Source organism: Alosa alosa, chromosome 9 (assembly GCF_017589495.1).
Source record: "Alosa alosa isolate M-15738 ecotype Scorff River chromosome 9, AALO_Geno_1.1, whole genome shotgun sequence".
Taxonomy (NCBI): Eukaryota; Metazoa; Chordata; class Actinopteri; order Clupeiformes; family Clupeidae; genus Alosa; species Alosa alosa.
The window spans coordinates 12,584,732-12,607,327 of record NC_063197.1 but is presented as its reverse complement, the minus strand read 5'-3'; the positions used below and the strand labels follow the sequence as shown (position 1 = coordinate 12,607,327).

Genomic DNA, 22,596 nt, shown 5'->3' with positions numbered 1-22,596 from the left:
AGCAATAGCCTACTGTGTGGGCTCATGCAGTATGTCTGCGCATTTGATAACGACAATCTGGAGAGGGCGCTTTTGTCTTCAGCATCAGATTGTATAAGGTTGACAAGAGGTTGCGATATGGTGAGGGACAGGTCGTGTTGCGCTATGAAAGAACATGCGCAGCCTACTTTCTGAGCGCAAAAACGGTCAGCCATAGATAAACTTAGCTTATGACACCTGTGCCTTCCTTTAGCAACAACGCATCCATGACAGCTAGTGGCCTTGCCAAATAGACGCACACAAATCATGACGCTAATATGCGAGGTTCTGGTTGGCCTACTGGTCATGGTTTTGTGCTATAAATTAATAATATTTTATAGCAAAGTTTAAAAGGTGCCATGTGTAAGAATTGAGGTAAAAATATCCCAAAAAATGAGCTACACGCATCAAAAGAATGAGAAGAAATAAGGGTGATGATGTCATTAAAAAAATGACAAGGTATAGTGCTGCAGAGATATCAACCTGAATTAGCATGCTAAATTACTAGCCCCAGCCCGACAGGTGTCATAATACCAGTTTCGGCCATGGGAGGCGGTATGCGGGCAACATAACCGCCAGCCAAACCGCAATATACGTGTCTCGGTTGTTACTCTAGGGTAGACCAACTCACTTTCTGTATGAATTGATTTTTTGGCGGACATTACACATGGCACCTTTAAAGTTGACTATTTTAATTGCATGGTTATTTTTTGTCAACATACACTCACAACCTACTGTCGTTAAATGTGAAGGCCTAAGCAAAATAGGCTACAAGGCTGTCTGAGTCACAAACACGACTCAACAGTTCGCGATGATGACAGTATTATTATTTTATGTTAACACGCTGTCAAAACCTTCCGCAAAACCTACCGCAAATTGTGAAAAACATTGTTGTACATGTCATAACAGACGGGATAATAAATTGCATACGGTTTATATTGCGTCGCTTTACACATTATTAGTTGCATTGATTAAAAACTCTAACAATAATAGGTTACATCGGGTGGCATAGCAAGCTATCTGTTCAAGTCAAAGCGACACCCAAAATGAATGACCTGACAAGAGTTCGCAAGAAATTGTCTACATTGATGCACGGAAAGAACACAGCCTACGCCTCTTCTCCGAATTCGCACATAGAGCTCACAATGTATCATATCCAAAAAAGTTAAACGGATTGGCCAACCTCGTCAGCTGTCTCGATTGTCACTATAATCCAACTTTTAGACCGGTAGTCCTCCAGACGTGTTCTTTTTTTTAAGCAAGCGTCCCAGGCCAATGAGACAAGCGTGTAGCTACAACATAAACAAAGCGAAACTCATGGCTGACGTATCTTCTTGAGCGGTCACTGATTGAGACACTATTAGCTCTAAACATTTACCATCACACACATTAATTCATCGGACCTAATATTTGTAGTTGCTTTAAAAAAAGGAAAAGAAAAAGGCGTTGGGGGGGGGGGAGACTATTTTTTTTTTCATCAGATCTGCATCGATCTCAAATATGGCATTTCTAAAATCAAATTGACGGAAATCCGTCGTACGACGGATAACTTTAATCCTTTTCTTCTTTTTTCTTTGTTCAGTTGTTTGCATTTGCAATTGGTCTTCACAGAATGTAACTAAGTTGAAAAAAGAAAGATGATTGTGCTACCACCTAGTGGCCAATTTCAAATACAGTTCTCTACTTGCATAAAATCTTAAAACTGACAAGGACAATTGGACAAAATGAAATACTGGAATTTGTTGTAAAAAGAGTGTTTATTTTTTCCAATGAAAACAAAAAGGCTTTGTGTTCTTCAACACTACGGATTCACATAATTCCATTAGTAATTAGCAAAGGCCCATCCAAACATAAACAACCACAAATTGTCCTATAAAGATTTCAATCACAACAATTCATGAGAATAAAACATAACAAACAAACAAACAACCAAAACAAAACAGCATCAACTTTAGCCCCAGCATTTGAACACCGCTATGAAACACAGCTTCGATCTGACACAGAGGAACCAAACCACAAACAATTCCTACAGCCCTCCTGTGAGAGTGTTCAACACACACTACAAAAGTCCCAGAACTCTCTCCCCTGGTACAATTCTGGGTTGAGGCGTCAGAAGTCACTCGAGGGACAAAACCAGACAGCTGATCAGCATGAGGCCAGAGGTGAGTAGCACACATTCAAAACGTACCCAGAGGAGTTTGACCTTGTGGCTGGATACACAGCTGAGATCTGGAGCTGGTGTTTGAGGGGGAAAATGTTCTTGATAAGAAAGAAAGAAAGAAAAAATAAAATAAAACATTCAATGCTGGAAGGTTAGTAGGCCTCTGAGTGTCCAAAAAAAAAAAAAAAAAAATGCTGGAATCTGGTCACAGTTGATTGCATCATATAAAATAAATACTATGAATAGTAAATCCCAGGTGATTAAGATTTCAGATTTTGCAGCACCTACAATCTGATTCTTATTACATCCCAATAATAGTGGAAGTTCTTTTTTTATTATTATTATTATTATTATTTATTAAGACTGAGATGTGTAGTTCCTCATACAGAAAGAGCAAAAAAAGCAACAAAAGCTTTATTGGTGTCCAGCACCAGATTTAGGTTATACCCATGCCACTACAGCAACTCTGATCTAGCGAGTGTCCTATGAATGAAGAGTGCCAAGCAGCAGTATGATAAGTACTTCCTGTATCTTAAGAATGACACTGTTGAAATTGTGCACAGATGACCCCTTGTCCTTATATCTTTACTGCATAGTATGGTCTATGGTTATAGAATAATTTGAGCTTAAAGCAGACATGCTAGCCATTGTTTAAAAAAAAAAAAAAAAAAAAAAAAAAAACAGAAGTTACTGTTATCCAACATTACGTAATTATGCTTTCTCTTTCCCTGTTTGTATTGAGGCTGCCATCACACTTAAAATTGTCCTGGTGTAGTGATTATGATTAAATTGATGTGATGAAAGTGGTCTTTAAAAGGCGAAGAGGTGTGCCCTGGAATAGTACAATAGGCGTCACAGGGCAGGAGTGTTTTGCTACGAACATACAGGACTATGTGTGCTGGTGTGAGCAAGACTATGTTTACTCAATTGATGTTAGTGTGTCAAGAGATGTTAGTGTGGTGGTTTTGTGTGTGTGTGTGTGTGTGTGTGTGTACTTGCGTGCATGTGTGTGTAGGTGTCTGACCTCAGTGCTAGTGTGTGTGTACTGTAGAAGTGGCAGCTGTGGGATACCGACCAGTTTCCTTAAGGTCACTTAAGTGCACATCAGAGAGGGTGTGAAAAAGAGGCAGAGAAAGAGACAAAGGGAGGGCAGAGAAGAGGAAGAGGAGGAAGAGGAGAAAGGGGTGGAAGATTCCTTCACTTGGAGGAGGAAGCAGGTGCGTTGACCGAGACCGTCCGCCGGGAACTGGTCACCTGCCGCTGCTGGGCCAGGAAGGACTGGCCAGAGGGGCACAAAGAGTTGGAGCGAGCGCCCAGGCGGGACTCGATTGCCAGCTTCTGGAAGTTCAGGCTCTGTGTGTGTGTGTGTGTGTGTGTGTGTGTGTGTGTGTGTGTGTGTGTGTGTGTGTGTGTGTGTGTGAGAGAGTGAGTGTGAGAGAGAGAAAGAAAGAGGGAGAAAGAGGTAGTGTTTACATGCTTCACTGAACAGAAATAGGTTTGATGATTATATACTAAATCAATTCTAAAATAGATTACATGTCATTTAATCAATGTACATTAGGTGTACAACTCTGACCAGAGAGAAAAACAAAATGTCAGTTCTCTGGATATTCAGAAACAGAGAATAATGATTTGAGGCTCACCTTATTGTACCATGCAGTAACGATCAGCTTCTCCTCATACTCCCTCAGTTTGGCTTGCTCACATTCTCTCTGACGTAGACAAAGACACAACATGAAATCACATGAAATAATGCACCTCTGAGGTGCATTCAAACTCTTTGAAATTCAGGATGAACTTGTTTCCTTCGAACTGTTAAATTTGAACGATTATGTGTAAGACTGTTTGCAAGTGTTCCCAAACATTAGTGCACTCAAGAAAAACAGCAAACGGTCAATAAACGTTTGCCTAATGCCTATGTTTGTGAACTTGAATGCACGTCTGGTCTCGTGCTCACAGCAGGCAACATGGAAGGCCAAGCCTCTCCAAGAGTGCCGGCTGGTTTTAATGATCTCACCTCTAAAGAGCCGATTCTCTTCTCCTTCTCAGAGAGCTGGTTTTTCAGAGACTGGATCTCCGCAGAGGCTGGGTTCAGCTTCGGGTCCAGAGCGCGGATCACCTGGGGAGACAGAGAAACAATTAGCCTCTACTCTACTCCCCTCTACTCCACTCAAATGGAAAGGAGGTCAGTGAATTATAGAGCCCTGCTGTGTGTGAATCTCACTCTCAGACAAACCCCCAGTAGAGGAGAGGTGCTTGCAAAGGCACTGATATTGACCACTGAGGAATGAGGAGTTAAATGATGGAGGTCAGAAGCATAAGAATTACTCTGAAAATGAAATGCATACGACTACAAATGTCTGTTATTGACTCATACCAAATCTTTGAAGGAAGGTGTAATTTTTTTGTCTTTTGGTTTCAAAGAGACATTCTTCAATTGAAGCATGTTTTATAGGCTTCTAGGTCAAGTGAAGGACAGATAAACCTAAAATACACCTCTCACAGCAAGACCTCACCTCACCAACTATATCAAAACATGAATTAACATACTGTACTAGCAAGCATGTAATAAATCATCTAAAAATCTTTCCAGCTCCTTAAAATTTTCTGAAGACTTACAAGCACAGCAGAAAATGAATTAGGAGCCCAGCATTTATGTGAGGGCTCCTGAAATTAATAGTGATTGGCTATGAGGGCCTTACGTTGCGAGCCTTCTCCAGGTACATCTTGTATCTCTCCTCCATTGCCTTCATGTCCTCATCCTTCTTCTTAAGTGCAGCCATGAGTTCCTCCAGTTTCAGAGCTGAGAGAGCAAAATAAATAGAGAGAGAGAGAGAGATGAAGCAGTTTGCTCTCAGACATACACTGGCCCACTTCTCACTCACCACAACCATGAATAATGGAGGACAGTAAGCAGACTGGGCCATTTGTACTTTATTCACACCCCAATAATTGTTTAGAATAAACCTCTGTGGAAATGGTTTTCAGCCATAGGGGGTGCCAAATGATGTCCTTGCATTAGAAGATAAGGGCAGGGACCAGAGCTAACATGGCGAATACTGATGTTTGTATCTCATCAGTGGCCCTGCAGTGGACTCCAGCCATGCAGGTCTTACCATTCTGAGTGGCATCTGGCTGGAGGTCCTCGAGAAGCTCTTTCTTCTTCATTATTTCATCCTGGGCTTGATTCAGCTGCACCCTAAAACCAAAAGAAGCAGCCTCTGTCAGATATCAGGTGTGAAATGCAGGAAATAATAAAAAGTAAAGCAAAGTTATGGGGACACTGAAAAACGATTATGTATTGTGTTTACAAACTTGAGAAACTTTCTTTGCCTGTCTCCTTCAGGGGCTCCATACAAAGGAAAGTGAGTGACATTTAGCAGAGGTCAGTCCTTTAACCAAACCAAAAAGGACTCAAGAGCACTTTGAGGTCAGTTTTCAAACCAGTGACACTATCTCTGCCCGTTTACATGGACACTTTTAATCTGATTAGAAACAGAATAATGGCTCAATCAGAATAAAAATGCCTCATGCAAAACACCACAACCAATCGGGTTCAGACAGATCTGACTAAATTACCAATTGGATCGAGAGAGGTGGTGTACTCTGTTCTGATAATCTGATCAATTGAAAAATGCACTCATGCAGGCAAGGCAATCAATCAGGCAATGAGTTATTCCTATTATTATACTTATCTTTAATAGAATAATTACAACTCCTCTCCTCTGAAACCCTCCCTCTCTATGTTCCAGCTTCTCTCCTCCTGGCCCAACAGCAAGCCTGCCGTATACATATGCGCACACACACACACACACCTCACATACCCCTCACCTCCCATCCCCATCCCCACCCCCATCCCTACACCACCTCATTCACACTCTCAGAGCTACCATCCGCATCGCCTCTTCTTTTCATTCCGGTCATCAATTTCATCCCTGATAATCATATCTGTAATCATCCTGGACGCAAATCATCCTGAGCCTTTCTGTTATTAATGTTATGTTGTGTTATGTTTGTGGAAGCCAAGTCAATGTGATGTCTTGTTAAGTTACAGTATGTGTTTATGTAATGTACGTCTGTTTGTTGTATGTAGTATTCATGTGCATGTCGTAGTGTTGCATTTTCTGTAATGTCAATGATGTTTGCAAATAAAAAAAAAAAAAAAAAAAAAAAAAAAAGAAAAATGCATATAAACAAGTACTCCGATCGATGGAGTACATTTCTTCTTTCTGTGTAGGTGTTCCCTATGTGGTAATAATGCACAGTGACATAAACAAAGGAGTGTCCATGGAAAACAACAAGGAGCTTCTAAATGATTAAATGCTTGTTCCATGTAAACGCAGATTAAATGCCAATCTGTTTATTTAGCGTCCATGTAAACAGTTCGATTGAGATCTTCAAATCAGATTCATTTCAAGCTGATTGACAAAAAAAGTCCATGTACACGTGGCTTATATATTTTTACGTTTTTTTTTTTAAAGTCTGTAAGCAGCTATGTCTTTAAGTGAGACGCCTGTAAGCAGCTACGTACAGTATGTCTTTTTGTATGAGAAGTCTGTAAGCAGCTATGGGCCCTGAGGTAGTGGGAAGCTAGTGGGAGGCAGGGACTCGGAAATGGACGACGCCTCTCCGGGGAAGTGAATTTGAATAAACCAATCACATGCAACCAGTGTTGAATTCTGATCTATCTATCTATGGATCTCTGACTCTGCCCACTTCGTGTGTCTGACATTGTTGGCAAAATACGCTGTCAAACTCGCATCCTAAGTCAGAAACCTGTAAGCAGCTATATCTTTCTGTGTGATAAGCCTAGGATTCATCAAGGTTACTCACATGTGGGCATCCAGTTTCCTCTTGAGGTGAGACTGCAAAGAGATGCCAGAGAAAGAGGCAGTTAGCAGAGTGGAAAACCACATTTCATTTCCGTAGAGAAACATCATGCCAATCACTACACTAGCAGACCTCTCAAGCAAATGTTTTACCATATTTGACAGGATTTCTGCTACCACATAGAAAAATACATGTATGTTTGTATGGTCAATTTTTATTTCAATATGACAAGGGCATAACACAGTATGTTATTTAAAGGATAGCAGCTAATCTGAATAAAACTAAAAGTTTGGATGAGAAGCTTATCTGGATGAAACTGATAAATATTACCATATTCTTAGAGAAACTCCTAAAATGCTGTGATGCTACGACTTATCTATTTCAGTGTTTCTTGTTCACAACCTTAAAATCCACATCTAAACAAATGGGAAGAAAACACATGCGCAACACTGATGCGCAACCTCAGCTGCACAGCAAAACAGATCATGTGAAATGGGTAGGAATAGGACAAGAGTGTGTAAAACATGCTCACGTCCTCTGGCTTGGTCTCCTGGCCCTGCAGGGCTTTCTGGAGGTCCTCCACCTGCTGTTGCAGCTCACTGATCCGCTCACTGTTTAACCTGAAAAGTGCAAGGGGATGGGGACAAATAATGAAATACACACAACCTGATGCTGCAGCTGGGATCATGCTGGTTCATATGCTGCTTACACACTGCGTATCACATGGCATACTGCTTGACAGTATTTATTTAAGGGTCTTAAAATGCCTTCTCTCAGTTTGAGCCAGATGATAGTCAAAAGTTCCGCCTAAATAGCACTGCCTAAAACACAAAGGAAGTCAATATATTCATGCATCCTCCTTTTCAGTCAGAGATGCTCTGGATACATACAGTATAAAGACTGTCAAGGTTTCTTTGAGGAATGTAGGGGAGGGACTTTGGGTGCTTGGGGGTTAGGATTAGGTAGGATGGTCATCTGCTGCTGCGCTGTGATTGGCTGTACCTGGTCTCAGTCTCCTGCTCACTGCGCTCACGGTGCACCGCTTCCAGCTGCAGCTGCAGTTCGGCGATGCGCTCGTTCTCCGAGCCCTCCTGCTGCAGACGCAGCATTTTGTTCTCGTGCTGCAGCCGAATGAACTTCTCCCTGGACAGACAAGAGCACATTAGTACAGAGAGGAGAAACAGAAAGGGGAGTTCGGTGTGGCATGGTCACGAAGCTGCTGTGAACCGGACACACGGCTGTTTTCTCTTTGTTGTGCAAATTTCAGACTTTGAAAATACCACAAAAAAAAAAAAAAAAAAACTGTTCGGTGTGACACCAAACACAGACTGTGATGCAAACCATCCCTATGATCATCATCCCCCCACACACACACACACTGGTTACCACTTTCGGTTGGAGATTCAGCTAGAAATTCCTGGAGCCTGTTGTGAGGCAGCCAATTAGCATAAAACTCCCTTATTTATTCATGTGGGTGCCAGATAAGCATAAGTGGACACTAGATATCTGCTCAAATGGAGCCATTTTATTCCCCAGCCTAATTATAGGGTGTTGGGATTGTGAAATAGAATCTGAGCATGTTTTTGTCAGACTAAACTTTACAGACCAAACTCTGACAGACCAAACATATCTTCCATGTTAAAGTGTAATTCCAAAATAATTTAAACCCAGGGTCTTTTTCACCATGACGAGTCGAACACCCCCTCGAGAGCTAGATTACATTGATAGGAGTACTGGGTTTGACCGGCTTTAGCGCCTACAGCCCAAAAGGCTAACAGTGCAAGTACTAAGGGCAGTGCGCCAAACGTATTCAAAACGCCATTTTTTAACCACTAATAATGCTCAAAACAGCACCATACTTCTGCAGTAGTATGAATACAGTCCCTACACATAAAACAAAGCATCAAGAACTTAGTAAGAGTACCAGGATTTTATACACCTTCGTTCAATGCAATCTAGCTCTCAAGGGTGTGTTAGACACATTGTCATGGTGGAAAAGACCCTCACTGTCTCAAATGGCAAACTTCTGCGCTTACAATACCTAACTTCAGTGTGTGAGGGTGTTCACACTGAAAATTCCAACGACATGAAGTGCACTGCTACATCTTGGCTACATAGCGGAATGGGAGGGAGCATTTTCAAACTTGAAAGTTACATTACTGTCTTGACACAGCACGACCATGTCACTGTTGATTAGAGGACACCCATAAAGTTAAATTTAAATGTTGCAATGGTCATAGCGCCGTTAAGTGCATGGACTTGGTGTTCGATATGAGGCACTATTCTGTTAAAATGTACGTACTCCGCCAGTAAGCCCAGTGCACACAGGGTGTTGCATGAAAGTGCTCTCACAGAAGTACACCATGAGACCTGAGTTCAAATTACTCCAGAATTACACTTTAACATCAGAGATCAAGGTAAAATACTCTGTTCATCCATTAAAGCAACACCAAAGAGTTTTTTGTACCTTAAAATAATGTTTCCAAAATCATTTCAGTGGTTCATCAACTCGTAACAGGGTGAACGGCAATTCTGCATTCGCGGCCCTCTATCGGCTATAACCGCACTATGTAAGTTTGCCAGGTTGGGTAGCGGATCTGTAGTTCGATGGAATGAGACATAAGAAACTACAAATTTGACTTGCATCTGATGTCGCAATTCATCGTACTTTTATAAGTCATGCAAAATATTCTACCTTGTCTGTGGGCATCATTATTTGCAAAGCCGGTGCTGGATAAACAAATAGCGTGCGTGCAACAGAGGGAAAGTTCTTTGGTGTTGCTTTAAATGTCATATTTAATATGAGTATACTGTATACAATACATGCAAGTAAGCAAGCAAACACCTGTGTGTGTGTGTGTGTGTGTGTGTGTGTGTGTGTGTGTGTGTGTGTGTGTGTGTGTGTGTTCCTGTTGCATTGTGGGAAGCCTGTGGTGTCCCAATACTGTGAAGTGTGTATATGTGTATGTGTGTGCGTGCAAGTGTGCGTGTATGTATGTGCTCTTTCACCTGTACTCGATAGGCAGCATCTCTGCTGCAAGGTTGTCATGGCTTGGACTATCAGTCTGGATCTTCTCTGAAATAAAGACACGACACAAACATGTAAACAGAAGCCACCACTATAGTAGTGTATAGAACTAACATTCTTGATGCTATTTGACTCATGATGCTTTCATTCTTGATGCTACCAATCACACACCTGCTTGTAGGAGCTGGTCTTGCTGGGCCTGTGTGCATCGAAGCTCCTCATTGGTCTCTTTCAAAGAGTCCCGCTCGATTATGATCCTCTGTTAGGATCACAAAGCAAGTAAACTTAATTTTCATTTTGTTTGCCACAATGGGCATGCTCACATGTTCTGTGGATTAATAAATGTTCACAAACTTGAAACTGTGTAGATGATTACAAGTCTGTGAGTAAGTCAACAAATAACCTTTGTCCACTGCAAACATTCTGCATTCACTTCCATAAAAAAAAGACTGGGGTGGAGGTATTACTCGTTAACATCAAACTGGACTACCTATGGCTGCAACTATACGCACAAAAAGAAGTGACTGTCGCAACGACAACTGACTGCACAACAACATCTTGGATTTAGCAATCCAGCTAGACAGGCCAACATCCATTCCTCAGGAGCTGACTGTGCAAGAGTCAGCTTGCACAGTCAGTCTGCCAAAAACGTCCAACACCATTATTATTATTATTATTATTATTAATAATAATATTAATATTATTATTATTGGCGCAAATGGCTACAGCACCTGTACTAGAATTGGGCCCAAGTGCCCATAGTGACCCAGGTTTGAGTCCGACCCGGGTCATTTCCTGATCCCACCCCCCTCTCTCTCCCACTTACTTCCTGTCTCTCTCTTCACCGTCCTGTCCTTCTGAGAAGCATACTTTTGCTCCACTGTATGTTTTTTTTTTTATATATCTTGTTTCTCATGTTTTGTTTTGTTTTGTTTGTTTGCATAGGGGTAACCTATAAGAATGTGCTATATGAAAAGGGTAGGGATATTAAGCCAAAGCTTCAACCTACACTTTTTTTAGTCAACATTTGTTTTGGTCAATGTAATGCCTAGTTGCATTTATTTATTGCTATGTGAATTTAATCTGGAAAATTGCTAATAATCAATCAGACAACATCACTCAAGTTTCTTCATCTCAAAGGCCAGGTTATCTGTACCCCCACCCAAAACACACACACCACCCCAGTGTACCTCTCTCTCCTTCAGCACGGTCTCATGCTTCTCCTCCAGTTTCTTCATCTCATAGGCAAAATTATCTGCCCGCCGAGATTCCTCAGACAACTTCCTGTGCAGCTCCTGGACCTGACAGGGACACAGAAAAAGGCTACAAACTCTGGCACAAGCGTTTCTGCTATACAGTATGTGGGGGTGTGAATGTGTGCGCATTTACACCAATATATATGTGTGTGTGTGTGTGTGTGTGTGTGAGCATGTACACAAATGTGTGTGTGTGTGTGTGTGTGTGTGTGTGTGTACACTGCACCTGTCTCTTGTAGGTCTCAAGCTGGGTGCGGGCAGCGTTGGCCTTGCGGAGCTCCTCCTCCAGGCTGACTGTGTTCTCCATGTACGTCATGTTCTTCTCCTCCAGAGCCTTCATCTGTCGCCGCAAATCACCCAGGTCATCCAGCTTCTTACGGTAGGTCTCCACCGATGCCTCCAACTTTACCACCCGGTCAGAGCAGCTCCTACACACACACACACACACACACACACACACACGTTCACAAAATTAGCAATCAAAAAACAAGGAAAAGTAAGGTGTAATGCAGTCAGTCTTACCAAGGGTTAATCAACTAAATCAAGGCCAAGGTGAATCAAAACAGTGAGATCCACAGAGGGTGTACATCTGGCTGAGTCTACCTGAGAATGTCCAGTTCGTCTTTGAGTGCACGAGACTCTTCAGCCAAGCTGGTCAGCTCATCGTTGCGATGCTGGATCTCGATAAGCTGCTTCTCCAGTTCCTCACAGTGGATCCGGTAGTCATCTTTAGCAGCCTCCAGTCTATACACACACACACACACACACACACACACACACACATAAACAGACACGAAAGCACATACCAAGAATTTATATAATTTATTAAATATCATAATTAAAATAAAAATGTTTTTATATATCGTCTATCCCACCGGAAGTTGTCCTCCTGGAGCTGCTCCAGCTGAAACTGTAGCTGGCTGTGCTTCTTGCCCGACGGAGTGCTGGGGTTGTCAAACGTGTCGAGCTGACTGGCTCGGTCCGTAAGGACATCATTCTCTGCGAGGAGGCTGTTCCTCTCCTCCTGCAGCACTGTGACCTGTTTACAGCCCGGGTCAAAAGGTAAAATGGTTATTCTCTCCCTCTCTTTTTTAAGTGTAAACAAGCCACTGTTTGGTTTAGTATATTCAGAGTTGTTATGACATACTGTCATGGGTTGTGTTAGATCTGTTGTGCTTTTCTGCTTTACTGTGGGGCTACATACAAACTTTTCCCAGATCACAGTGCTAAGACCTGATCACCTTCCAACAGCTTGAATTCCAATGCCCCACTACATGCTTTGCACAAAGACACTATTCAAATAAATGTTGACTGAACACAATCTCATAGCTCTGAACAAAAGCAAAAACAAACAGCAATATACAAACACTGAAACACTGTGAAAAACATTGTGCATACTATGGGGGGCATGTACTATACATTGTTTGTTTGTCTGTTGTGATGCTTTTCATTCAAGGTAAGGAAATCCATCCACAGTGCAAGTATTGGCAATAGGAGAAAACAGCCAGTAACTTGTACAGGGCAAGATCCCGAATGGTGTGGGCCGAGTATAATATAGGCTCCTCAGATGTGGTACGTCAAAGAGATCGTAAAACACATATAGAATGACATTTGCAAAAATAACACAACATTAATGTTTATTAAGGCAAAGAGGACAAGTGAGTTAATATATAAAACCCCAGCCATTGCAAGTAAAACTAAGACAAATTAAGAATCAAGCATAAATTAGGTATTATTAACACACACACACACACACACACACACACACACACACACACAAAACTGATACAAACAGCTCTGTTGTTTCATCTGAAACCCCCCGCCACAGTTAGAGTTGTGTTAGACATACACGGGTGGGGAGCTTTTCCCCAATGCAGATGCAGGATTAAAGTGACATGAATTAAAGTGAGACCCGCTCTGCTTAGACCGGGTAGTAAGCACCCCAAAGACACAGTTGTTTTTAGTAATGTTCAAGACCAGTGCAGCCGTCTAGACTCACCTCAAAGTGACCATGGGACCATGTTGTTTGTGTGCTTTACAACTCTGTCAAAAGTCAGTTTTGGTGAAGTGTCAATATTCAGCCAATCACACAGAATTATGCATTTAAATAACCCTTGGCGCTTCAAAATATATACCGTAAGCTTATAAAACAGTTTGCATCAAAGGGTGAAGACACTTGAAAACAAACCGCTTCAAAGGCACAGCTAGAAAAACACAGCCTTGCTTTTAAAATGAAGTTATGTAAGGTAGCCTAATATATCTTATTAAAACAGCACTTTAGGCAAGTGCTAAACACTGATGTCATCAATAGACATGCTAACTAGAATAGAGGCAGGACAAGGCTCACTGTGCCCCAGGAGAGAAAACATCAACAACAACAACAACAACCAAAGCTCATAATCCTCGCAGAGGTTCCAGAATCAGCGACACACGTCCATGGCCAGTGGCCAACGGTGCCGTGAGAAGACAGAAGACAGAAGAATCCAGTCAATCAGCTATACCTGCCCATCCTTAACACACCTCATCACAGCAGAGGAGCTGAGCTCTCGCACTCACCCTCGCTCAGGGCAAAACAACACTGACAGGTAAGCAAATGCCCGCTCACAGCACAATTCTGTGCCTACGCCTAAACACAAACTAACTACCAAAAGCAGGCCCGAAACGTTCTGAGAAAGTATCATTATTAAAATGGAACATAACGTTTCTGAAAATGCATTATGATAATCTCCTCCGAGAGTAAGTGAAATGACGAGACAGCAGATTGGTATATGATTTAAAAATCCTGTAGTTTGAGCCCAGCTCTGGCCTCATCCTCTTTGTAGCAGCGTCTGCAGTCTGTAAAGTGTGTTTCTATCTGCAGCAGTGTGGCAGACGGGAGGTGGACAGGTAAACTGCACTCACCTGAATGTCCAGCTCCTGGCAACGCTGAGCAAGCTCCTCCTTCTCAGCAATCACCTCTGCCAGGTCCTCCATGGTCTTCTTCAGCTAGTGGCCAGACATGCAGGTACACAGAGATGGAGGGAGAGAAAGAGAGGGAGAAGGGGGAATAAGTAAGTAAGTAAATAAGTAAGTTTAATTTATATAGGACATTTAGGACCAAAGTGCTTCACACACTAAAAAAAAAGAAAACAGAAACATACCAAACACACAAACAAACATGCAGTATTGGACATGACATGATAAGACATGCCTTCCAAAGAGAGTGATAGAGACAGAATAAAAGTGCCCCCAGAGAGAGATGAGAGGTGGAGAGAGACAGATTTGTTTTATTTGTGTGTTACCCCCTCCTCCCCTCCCCATTTGATGTATTTGACCCAAATGCTTTGGCAATACTGTACAACATTATGATCATGCTAATAAAATTCCTTTTGAATTTGAATTTGACAGAGAGAGAGAGAGAGAGAGAGAGAGAAAGAGAAGAGACTCACATAGGAGAGTGAGAGGTAGGCTATATACTGATCATGTATGTTCTGATTTTCTGTATGTTCTTATGTCCTGATTTGTTTTATTTGCTAATGTAAATGTGTGCGTTCTTTTCCAATTTCTAGTTCTTGTATGTTATGACAGTCGGAAAACCGATGTTTACTTGCCATGCTGATAGTACTTTTGAACATTAATTTGGGAAGAAGAGTGAGATAAATAAAGAAAAAAGGGGAGGGAATGTGTTGGTGTGGAATAGAGTGAGTACATGAGTAAATAATAAAAAGAAATTACTAGGGAATTCTATGAACCATGCCACTTAAATATCAAATTCATCACTTAGCCACCATGTACATCTATCCATTTCAACACGTCAATGAGCTCACTCGTTGTGCAAGAACCGGCCGACAAACTGTGGTTCTCTATCCAGCTTCAGACATTTAATGAAATACTTTCTGAGTACTAACCTGCTGCTCAAAGTCCCCAAGTGGCTCAGCTCCAAAGTGGGTCATGGTCTCTCTGCTCATGAGCTGAAAAAAATGTCCACAATGTTCATTAGACGTCTGTCATCCAATGCAGGAATGTGTGTTTAAAAGAACCTATAGCTGTGGCCAGCCCTAAAGCGTGGGTGCAGGGTGATAAGTGTGTGAGCTGTCAAGGGTGGCAGACACAGACCTCCTGAATGGCCGTCATAACCACATGCTGCACAGACTCCTCCAGGGTCATGATGACTTGGATGTACTCTGAAGAACGACAGTCATAAACAAAAGAATTAATTTTCTCAGTCGTTGACACACACACACACACACACACACACACACACACAGACCTCTTTCCAAGTCTATCAAAATTCATATCAAAGCATGACTAAAGTAGGTAAAGAGGGCATGTTGTTATTGTTCTTGTTGTCCCTGCAGAATTATTATATAATCTTAACCTATTGTATTTGGGTCTAATCTGAGGGCACTCACAGGGTTTAACTAGAAAATGTCCATTTTTCTAGGGCTATGTGAAAAGAACAAGAGGGAGGACCTCAGGAGGACAGGGGTACCCACATTTAACTCTTGAGAGAAATCTATAAGAAAATAACATACAGTACCATCCAGAATTATTGGCACCTTTGGTAAAGTAACAGGTATAAAAAAAATAATCTTTTGCCGATTTATTGTAATCTCACAATAAAAACAATCCACCCTTGAAGGGAAGCAAATTTATTCTAAGAAAAAGCAATGTCAAACAAATAAATATTTTTAACAAAAACACATTGCTCACAATTACTGGCACCCCTAGAAAAATCTTATATACAAAATATGTAAAGGATTTTCATATCTAATTTCAACTTTTTAAAGTTAATCAGAGTGTCTGTGAACTTTCAGAAGTAGTTCATGACTTTCTTTTAGAAAGGTATAAAAATAAAGTGATACAGAGGCTAAATCCCCTAGTCATTTTTCAACATCAGAAAGACAAGAGAATACACTAAATTTAAATAAAAAGAAAGTGTGTTGAAATTTTTAGGTCAGGGAATGGCTATAAAAACTAGGTACTTGGACTTGAAAATGCCTATATTTACAGTTAAAACAACGATGAAAAGGTTCCAATCAACTGGAAATGTGACAAACATGCTTGGACAAAGACCCATGGTTATCTTGCCCCCATGCACAGTATGGAGGATGGTAAAATAGGCAAAAAATTCCATAAGAATCATCCATAAGAATACAGAAAAAGGTATCATCTTGGGGTCACCAAGTTCCCCCAAAAATCTTCAAAAGTGACGTAACTGCTAATAGATTATTTAGAGGGCATGCCAGGTAAAAGCCTGTCCAGTCTTTTAATTACCAATGTATACGGCAGGAGTTACTAAATGGTACAGTGACCGTCTCGAAGTGTGGTCTATTGTCAGATGAAATGAAAATTGCGCTCTTTGGCTAGAAACACTTTAGGGGCTATATTTTGGCGATCTAAAACGCATGGTCACTGGCGAAGCACTTAAACATATTTCGGGGTTTGTCCAGTCCACATTGGGGGTGGTTTTGTTATCAAACGTCGGCGCCTGGCGCAAAAAGGTTGGTCTTATGTTTCTTAATCCGTCATGGGTGTGTTTTTGGCGTAACATCCTGAGGGAAATTTGGTCTCTGCATTTATCCCAATCTGTGAATTAGTCAAACACACTCAGCACTCAGTGAACACACAGTGAGGTGAAACATACACTAATCCCGACGCAATGAGCTGCCTGCTACAGCGGCGCTCAGGGAGCAGTGAGGGGTTAGGTGCCTTGCTCAAGGGCACTTCAGCCATTCTTACTTCGAACCGGGTATGAACCGGCAACCCTCCGGTTACAAGTCCGAAATGCTAACCAGTAGGCCACGGCTGCACCTCAACAGCAAGCAGCACAACTTCAAACACTGCATCGGAATTTTGATTGTCAGCAGCGCAGTTGAAGGAATCTGCTTGCACGCAAGACCGTATGAAACAGGTATTCCATTAAATAATGCTTTACTAAGGCCTAGCAGAGTATAGTATACACGCATCTGCACTCATCTATTATTTGAACTCATTGGCAAAGTGAAACTTCATCATGGTGTCATAGTCAACGACAAAACAGTTAATTACTTTCAGTAAAACACAGTTAATTACTTTCACTATTGACTGACGATGGGTTACCATCGAAAACATAGCCTGTGCTATTGGGGTTCTGTTTTTATTCCCAAAGGCCTTGGGAACCTAATTAAGGTGCATGGTATCATGAATACCAAGAAAAAAACTTGAACATTTTCAAAGGAAATCTGTCAATCTCTACCAAGACACTAAAAATGGTCATGATTGGATCATTCATCAGGTCAATGAACCAAAACAAACGTCCAGATCAAAATAAATATGGTTTACTGGAGGGTGAGTCAAAGAGGAGAATGTACAAGTGTGGACCAAGGAATCTCAACGATCTGGGGAGATTTTGTCATAGACAAAAGATCACGATGGTCATAAATCCCTTGTTTTGTATTCTCCAACTTAATGGGGTGTCACAAGATAATATTACAAGCTGTTGTATTGGCAAAGGGAGACTTAAGAAGGTGTTACAAGAGGGGGTGCCAGTAATTGTGAGCGCCATGTTTTTGTTAAAAATATGTATTTCTTTATGTATATCTATATATCACACTGTATGTAGCCAGTGTTGGGCAAGCTACTTGGAAAATGTAGTGAGCAAAGCTACCAGTTACTCTGCCATGAATGAAGCAAGCTAAGTTACACAAACACCGCAAAAGTAGCTCACTACATGTGAAGCTGCGCCAACTTAACATGGCAATCAACATGAGAAACTACTACAATGTTTAAATTACCAAATTCATGCAAAGTCAATTCCATTGGGTTATCAATATACATGCCAGAGTCACTATAATGACTTAAATCAAAGACTAAAGATTGCTAGGATACCATTTCCTTATTAGAACCTTCCAGCCAGTAAATAATAATGCCTGGAGTAATAGGCTTAACAAACAAAACTACAGAGGTCAAACCACCACAAGGACATATATTTATCAAGGTATGGCCAGGGCGATTGAATACATTCTTCCTCGTCTCCTTCTTCTGCCACTTCGTTCCCGCTAACTTTCTCACAGTCACAAAGATCTCAAGTCCACCTGCTGTTAACCTGTTTTAGTTTGAGATCCTTTTCTTCATTCAGTTCACGACTCTGCACGATTAAGCCCATTACTGACATCTGCAGATGCGGATGGATGTAAAACAATGCTCACAATGGTCCGATTGGGGTTCAAAGTCACGTGGAAGTCGAGGGCAGTAAAAAAAAAAAAACGCTTTGGATGGCTGCGCAGATAGTGTGTACCCCCGTTCCAAACAATCTTGAGTGCTTGTGTTGTGGATGACATAATTTATTTTCTAGACTACAAACTGCTTCTCAAATGTGTTATTCCATATAAAAATAGCTTTGGAGGTCGTCACCACGCTACTTGATCAATAAAAGAGTTAAGCTACTGAAAAGTTACTTGATTCAGGAAATAGTGACTTTACTGCCAAGCTACTGAGAATTGTAGTTAGTTACTAGCATCGCTACAAGTATTGTGTTTATTTCCCCTGTATGTTTATATATAAATAATCATACAAGACTGGCGGAGCATACCCTGTTTGCGTTCACAATTCACAGCGCAGCCCAGGATAAGCTGCAGCAGGCGTCCCAGTTCTACCGGGTCAGAGTGCTCAGCAACCCGCACCAGATCAGGGCGTGGGAAGTCCGATATCTGCTGGACCAGGACCTGAGAGAGAGAGAAAGAGAAAGAAAAAGAGAGAGAGAGAAAGAGAGAGAAAAAGAGAGAGAAAGAGAGAGAGAAAAAGAGAGAAAGAGAGAGAGAAAGAGAGGGGGGTGGAAATGGCTATCACAGCAACTCTTACACACAACACATACTACATATGCCCTTCCACCACACACCAGGAAGAAACCTTGTGTACATTGCCACTTACCTCATTATAGTAATCAACAATCATCTGAAGGATCTTTTTCAGGTTGTTCATCTATTTAAAAAAAAAAAATACATTTAGCTTTCATTACAGATGTTCTCATGAAGCTGTAAGTTGTTCGCACTCTGAAAAAAAGACTAGACAAAGTCTTACAAAAAAGGAGCAACTAGTTTTAATAGAGCAAGAGCAGACGTTTCAGCCATCCGGCTATTCTCAATGCTCGCCTATTACAGATGTTCTCCCCACAGCTCATCTGGCTATACGAAGTGAAACCATTGCCATAGGTCTGATGCAACACTTCTCCGACTGTAAGTCAGACATGTAAATACAGTTTCAAGTCAGTGCAACTTTAGTTAATTCAGTCACATTGATCAATCATAATCCTAGGACTCGAAATATTCAAACTGTGCTTTGGAAATTAATTCCCTGAGCTCATTCATCCATAGAAAAGTCCTATGCTCATATTTTCTGGCAGTGAAAGAAGGGTAATAAAACAAGCAGTGGGGAATCACATGAGGTGAGGAGGCTTGTACTAATGTTGCCTGTAACTGTGATGTGCTAATCTAATGAGGGCTAAGGAAAGTCAGTCAGTCAGTGTACCTTCAGTCTCCAGTTCTCCCCAACGTCCTCCTTGATGCGGCTCAGCCAGCCCTCGCTGAACCATGAGGGGTCTCTGCAAAAGCAGATGTCACATCAGATCAATTCAGCTCCATAACTCACCACACACTTTGAAGTGCAGGTCATGCCATCTCTCCTGTCTCCAGGATACAGTAGGTATGTTTCAGTTACAGCATCCCGACCCATTAAACAGTGGCTATGTAGATCTATAGAATCTCATATATCAATATGGATAAATCAACCCAAACACTGTGTGTAAACAGCTGGTAGACACATTCACACAGCACAGTAATGAGACACCACAGACTTCCCACAATGCAACGGGCATGGGTTATGAAATATTCAGGCAGTGACAGGGCCAGGTCCTGTGTGAATGAATAATGTTGCTGAAGCCGACGGACAGAGTGAGTGTGATTTATGAGGGGAAGGGGAACACCAGCAGCAGCAGCAGCAGTAGTAGCCACAGAAGTGATAGTGGTGGATGTAGGCTTACATTTGATGCAGAGCCTGAGACATGGCTGCACCTGTGGTTAGGTCCTCCACGGTCTGGCATGGCGCCGGGGTGTTGAAGGTCTGCAGCTGAGAGCAGAGTAAAAAGGCATCTTTCATCTCATTACCAAATTACATTTCTTGAATGAATTCACAGAGATGGTCTCCATGATGTTAAATCGAACTAAAGCAGACTTGATTGAGGGGAACATTATTTACACTGATAGTAATGATGCCAGAATACTATAGTTGTCCAAAAGGTTTGTCGTTATTTGATTTAGCCTGATTTGGACTGTATTTATACAAATACAGCAATAACACAGTTCTTTATCACAGCTGCAGGAAAGCCTTCCATTCCATTTATAACAACTCTGATTTTATGATTGAGCACCTGTCTGGAATGACCATGTTATCTGTTTTAACAGCTGTAGTAGCCTATGCAAACATAATCAATTTAAATAGTAACCAAGACTGAACCAAAGTGTTGTCCGGGTAAGGCAGACTGATAAGCATGAAAATCAAAAAGAATATTTGTCTCACTAACGACGTCTTCTGAATTGCAGGTTAAAGGCTACGCTTTCTAAACAGATTCGAGAGCGCAGACTGCGAACATTGATAAAATCCGGAGCGTGAGCACTAAATGTGCGATGTTTCAGCTTGCTCGTGCTCTGCAAAGCCTTATAACAAACTGAGTTTGTAGTGTAGGCTACCCTGATCACCGCAGCTTCCTCAATGCTGCAGATGAACCACGGCTACAAGCAGCAGCGTGAGCTTTCATTCGTTGCTGCCTTGGTCAATAAAACAATTAAATGAATCACAGGGCCAGTGGTTTTGCCAGCGGGTAGGCTATTCTGTAATGGCAAAAGGTTACTACACATGCTAATATAGAGGAAATATATGATTTGTGGGGATTTCCCTAGCACTTTTTTCCAAGCCTCCGTAAGCACAGTGTCAGATATAAGCTGTCGTGCGGTGTGCGTGGCTGACACCGGGACTAGTTTTACCATATCACGCAAAATAATAATATCGGTTGATAGGAGGCTCAGATGCAGGCACCGCCACAAAAGATAACTCATTCTGCCCTGGTAATAAGCTACGCTTGGGTAATGGGAACAAAAAAGATCGAACGTTGGAATTCCACAAATATCCCCACGCTAACCAGATTAAATGTCTTAATCGGATAAGGATAAATGAAGTTTGGTGTTGTTGCAGTCGCTGTTTATGTCTTGAGCTGGCCTTCTGATCTACCAGCGTCACGAGTATAGTAGCAGCAATGCTAAGCAAAATAGAAATACACGACTGGATAAAATAATTCACTAAGAATAGTAGGCTACTCCGGCAATACACCGCCTTCATACATGTTGCGAGCGGGTATAGCCTAGCCATCCATCGTAGGCTGAAAATATTAGGCTGCCAAGTTAACGACGGGCAGCCCACCATTTCCCGATTGTTTTAAGGAGTAGGGAAGAAAACACGTTGGTGTAGGCTACCTGAGACAGGTGAACGCTACCTCATTCGATCGAAACACAGGAGTAATGATACTCAGTCTAATACATTAAAACTTGAGCGCATAAACATACCCATACGACCAGGCTCTCACATAGCACCGTTTTGTTCACATCCATCTTTCTTCCTTCCGAGTAGGACAGGCAGATATTTCCGTCCACCTGTCAGCGACGCGTTTTGCTTTTCCACACCATTTGACCTCACCTGAGGCTGTACATTATTTCGGATGCGTAAGAGAACTGGCCACAGGAGCACCAGCGTCGTCAAACGACCGTAGTTGGTTCATGAATAAGCAACTGGACGTACATTCCTCGGCGCACACACTTGACGGTGATTGGGGGACTGGCAGGATAAAGAGCGCAATAGCGAGGAATAAAACACCAATGGTGCAAAGCGCCCTACGAATCACGATATCCAATCATATTTGAAATCGGTTGAGACTGACAGCGCTGTTAATTCCAGGAGACCAATCATGGTGGACAAATGAGAGGTTGTTCCTCCCTATAGCCTACATTACATTATAGGCTATTACATATATGAGATAATCTTTCATTTCTGTGGAGAAACAGCCCACAATCAGCTTTCATGCCAGCTGTTAGGCATGTGGGCATATTTTCACCAAATTATTGACACAAATGTGTGACACTGTTTGGACAAGGAAACAAGACAAGAATTTAGTTATTTTTGCCAAACAGAAGTAACAGACGTCTGTTTTTTTCTATAGCAAATGTATGAATGGATTTGCTTTTCCAATAATTTGGACAGACAGTGGATTAGTGCCACCCACCACTCACCAGCTACAC

The 22,596-nt window shown here is 41.8% G+C and overlaps 1 protein-coding gene across 1 annotated transcript; it reads right to left on the bottom strand.

The window, feature by feature from the left end:
* Nucleotides 1-1,756: 1,756 nt before the first annotated feature.
* Nucleotides 1,757-22,086, bottom strand: hook1 (hook microtubule-tethering protein 1). The gene is made up of 22 exons (XM_048253423.1): nt 21,868-22,086; nt 20,292-20,377; nt 19,781-19,853; nt 19,184-19,234; nt 18,846-18,978; nt 15,389-15,456; nt 15,181-15,243; nt 14,195-14,278; nt 12,169-12,332; nt 11,897-12,037; nt 11,520-11,721; nt 11,228-11,338; nt 10,209-10,296; nt 10,019-10,085; nt 8,012-8,152; nt 7,542-7,629; nt 7,013-7,044; nt 5,296-5,378; nt 4,882-4,982; nt 4,197-4,298; nt 3,823-3,891; nt 1,757-3,532 (listed from the first exon to the last, which is right to left on the bottom strand). Exons 1-22 carry the CDS (start codon nt 21,910-21,912, stop codon nt 3,377-3,379), a joined length of 2,148 nt encoding a protein of 715 aa, XP_048109380.1. The 5' UTR covers nt 21,913-22,086; the 3' UTR covers nt 1,757-3,376.
* Between the last annotated feature and the right edge of the window lie 510 nt (nt 22,087-22,596).

Bases quoted from the DNA above. Each gene is read 5' to 3' on its own strand.
- hook1 (XM_048253423.1), bottom strand. From the start codon at position 21,912: ATGGATGTGAACAAAACGGTGCTATGTGAGAGCCTGGTCGTATGG. The intron at 12,038-12,168 runs GTGGGATAGACG...GTGTGTGTATAG, and splicing joins CTCCAGGAGGACAACTTCCG to ACTGGAGGCTGCTAAAGATG. The intron at 8,153-10,018 runs GTGAAAGAGCAC...TTGTCTGTCCAG, and splicing joins ATGCTGCCTATCGAGTACAG to GGAGAAGTTCATTCGGCTGC.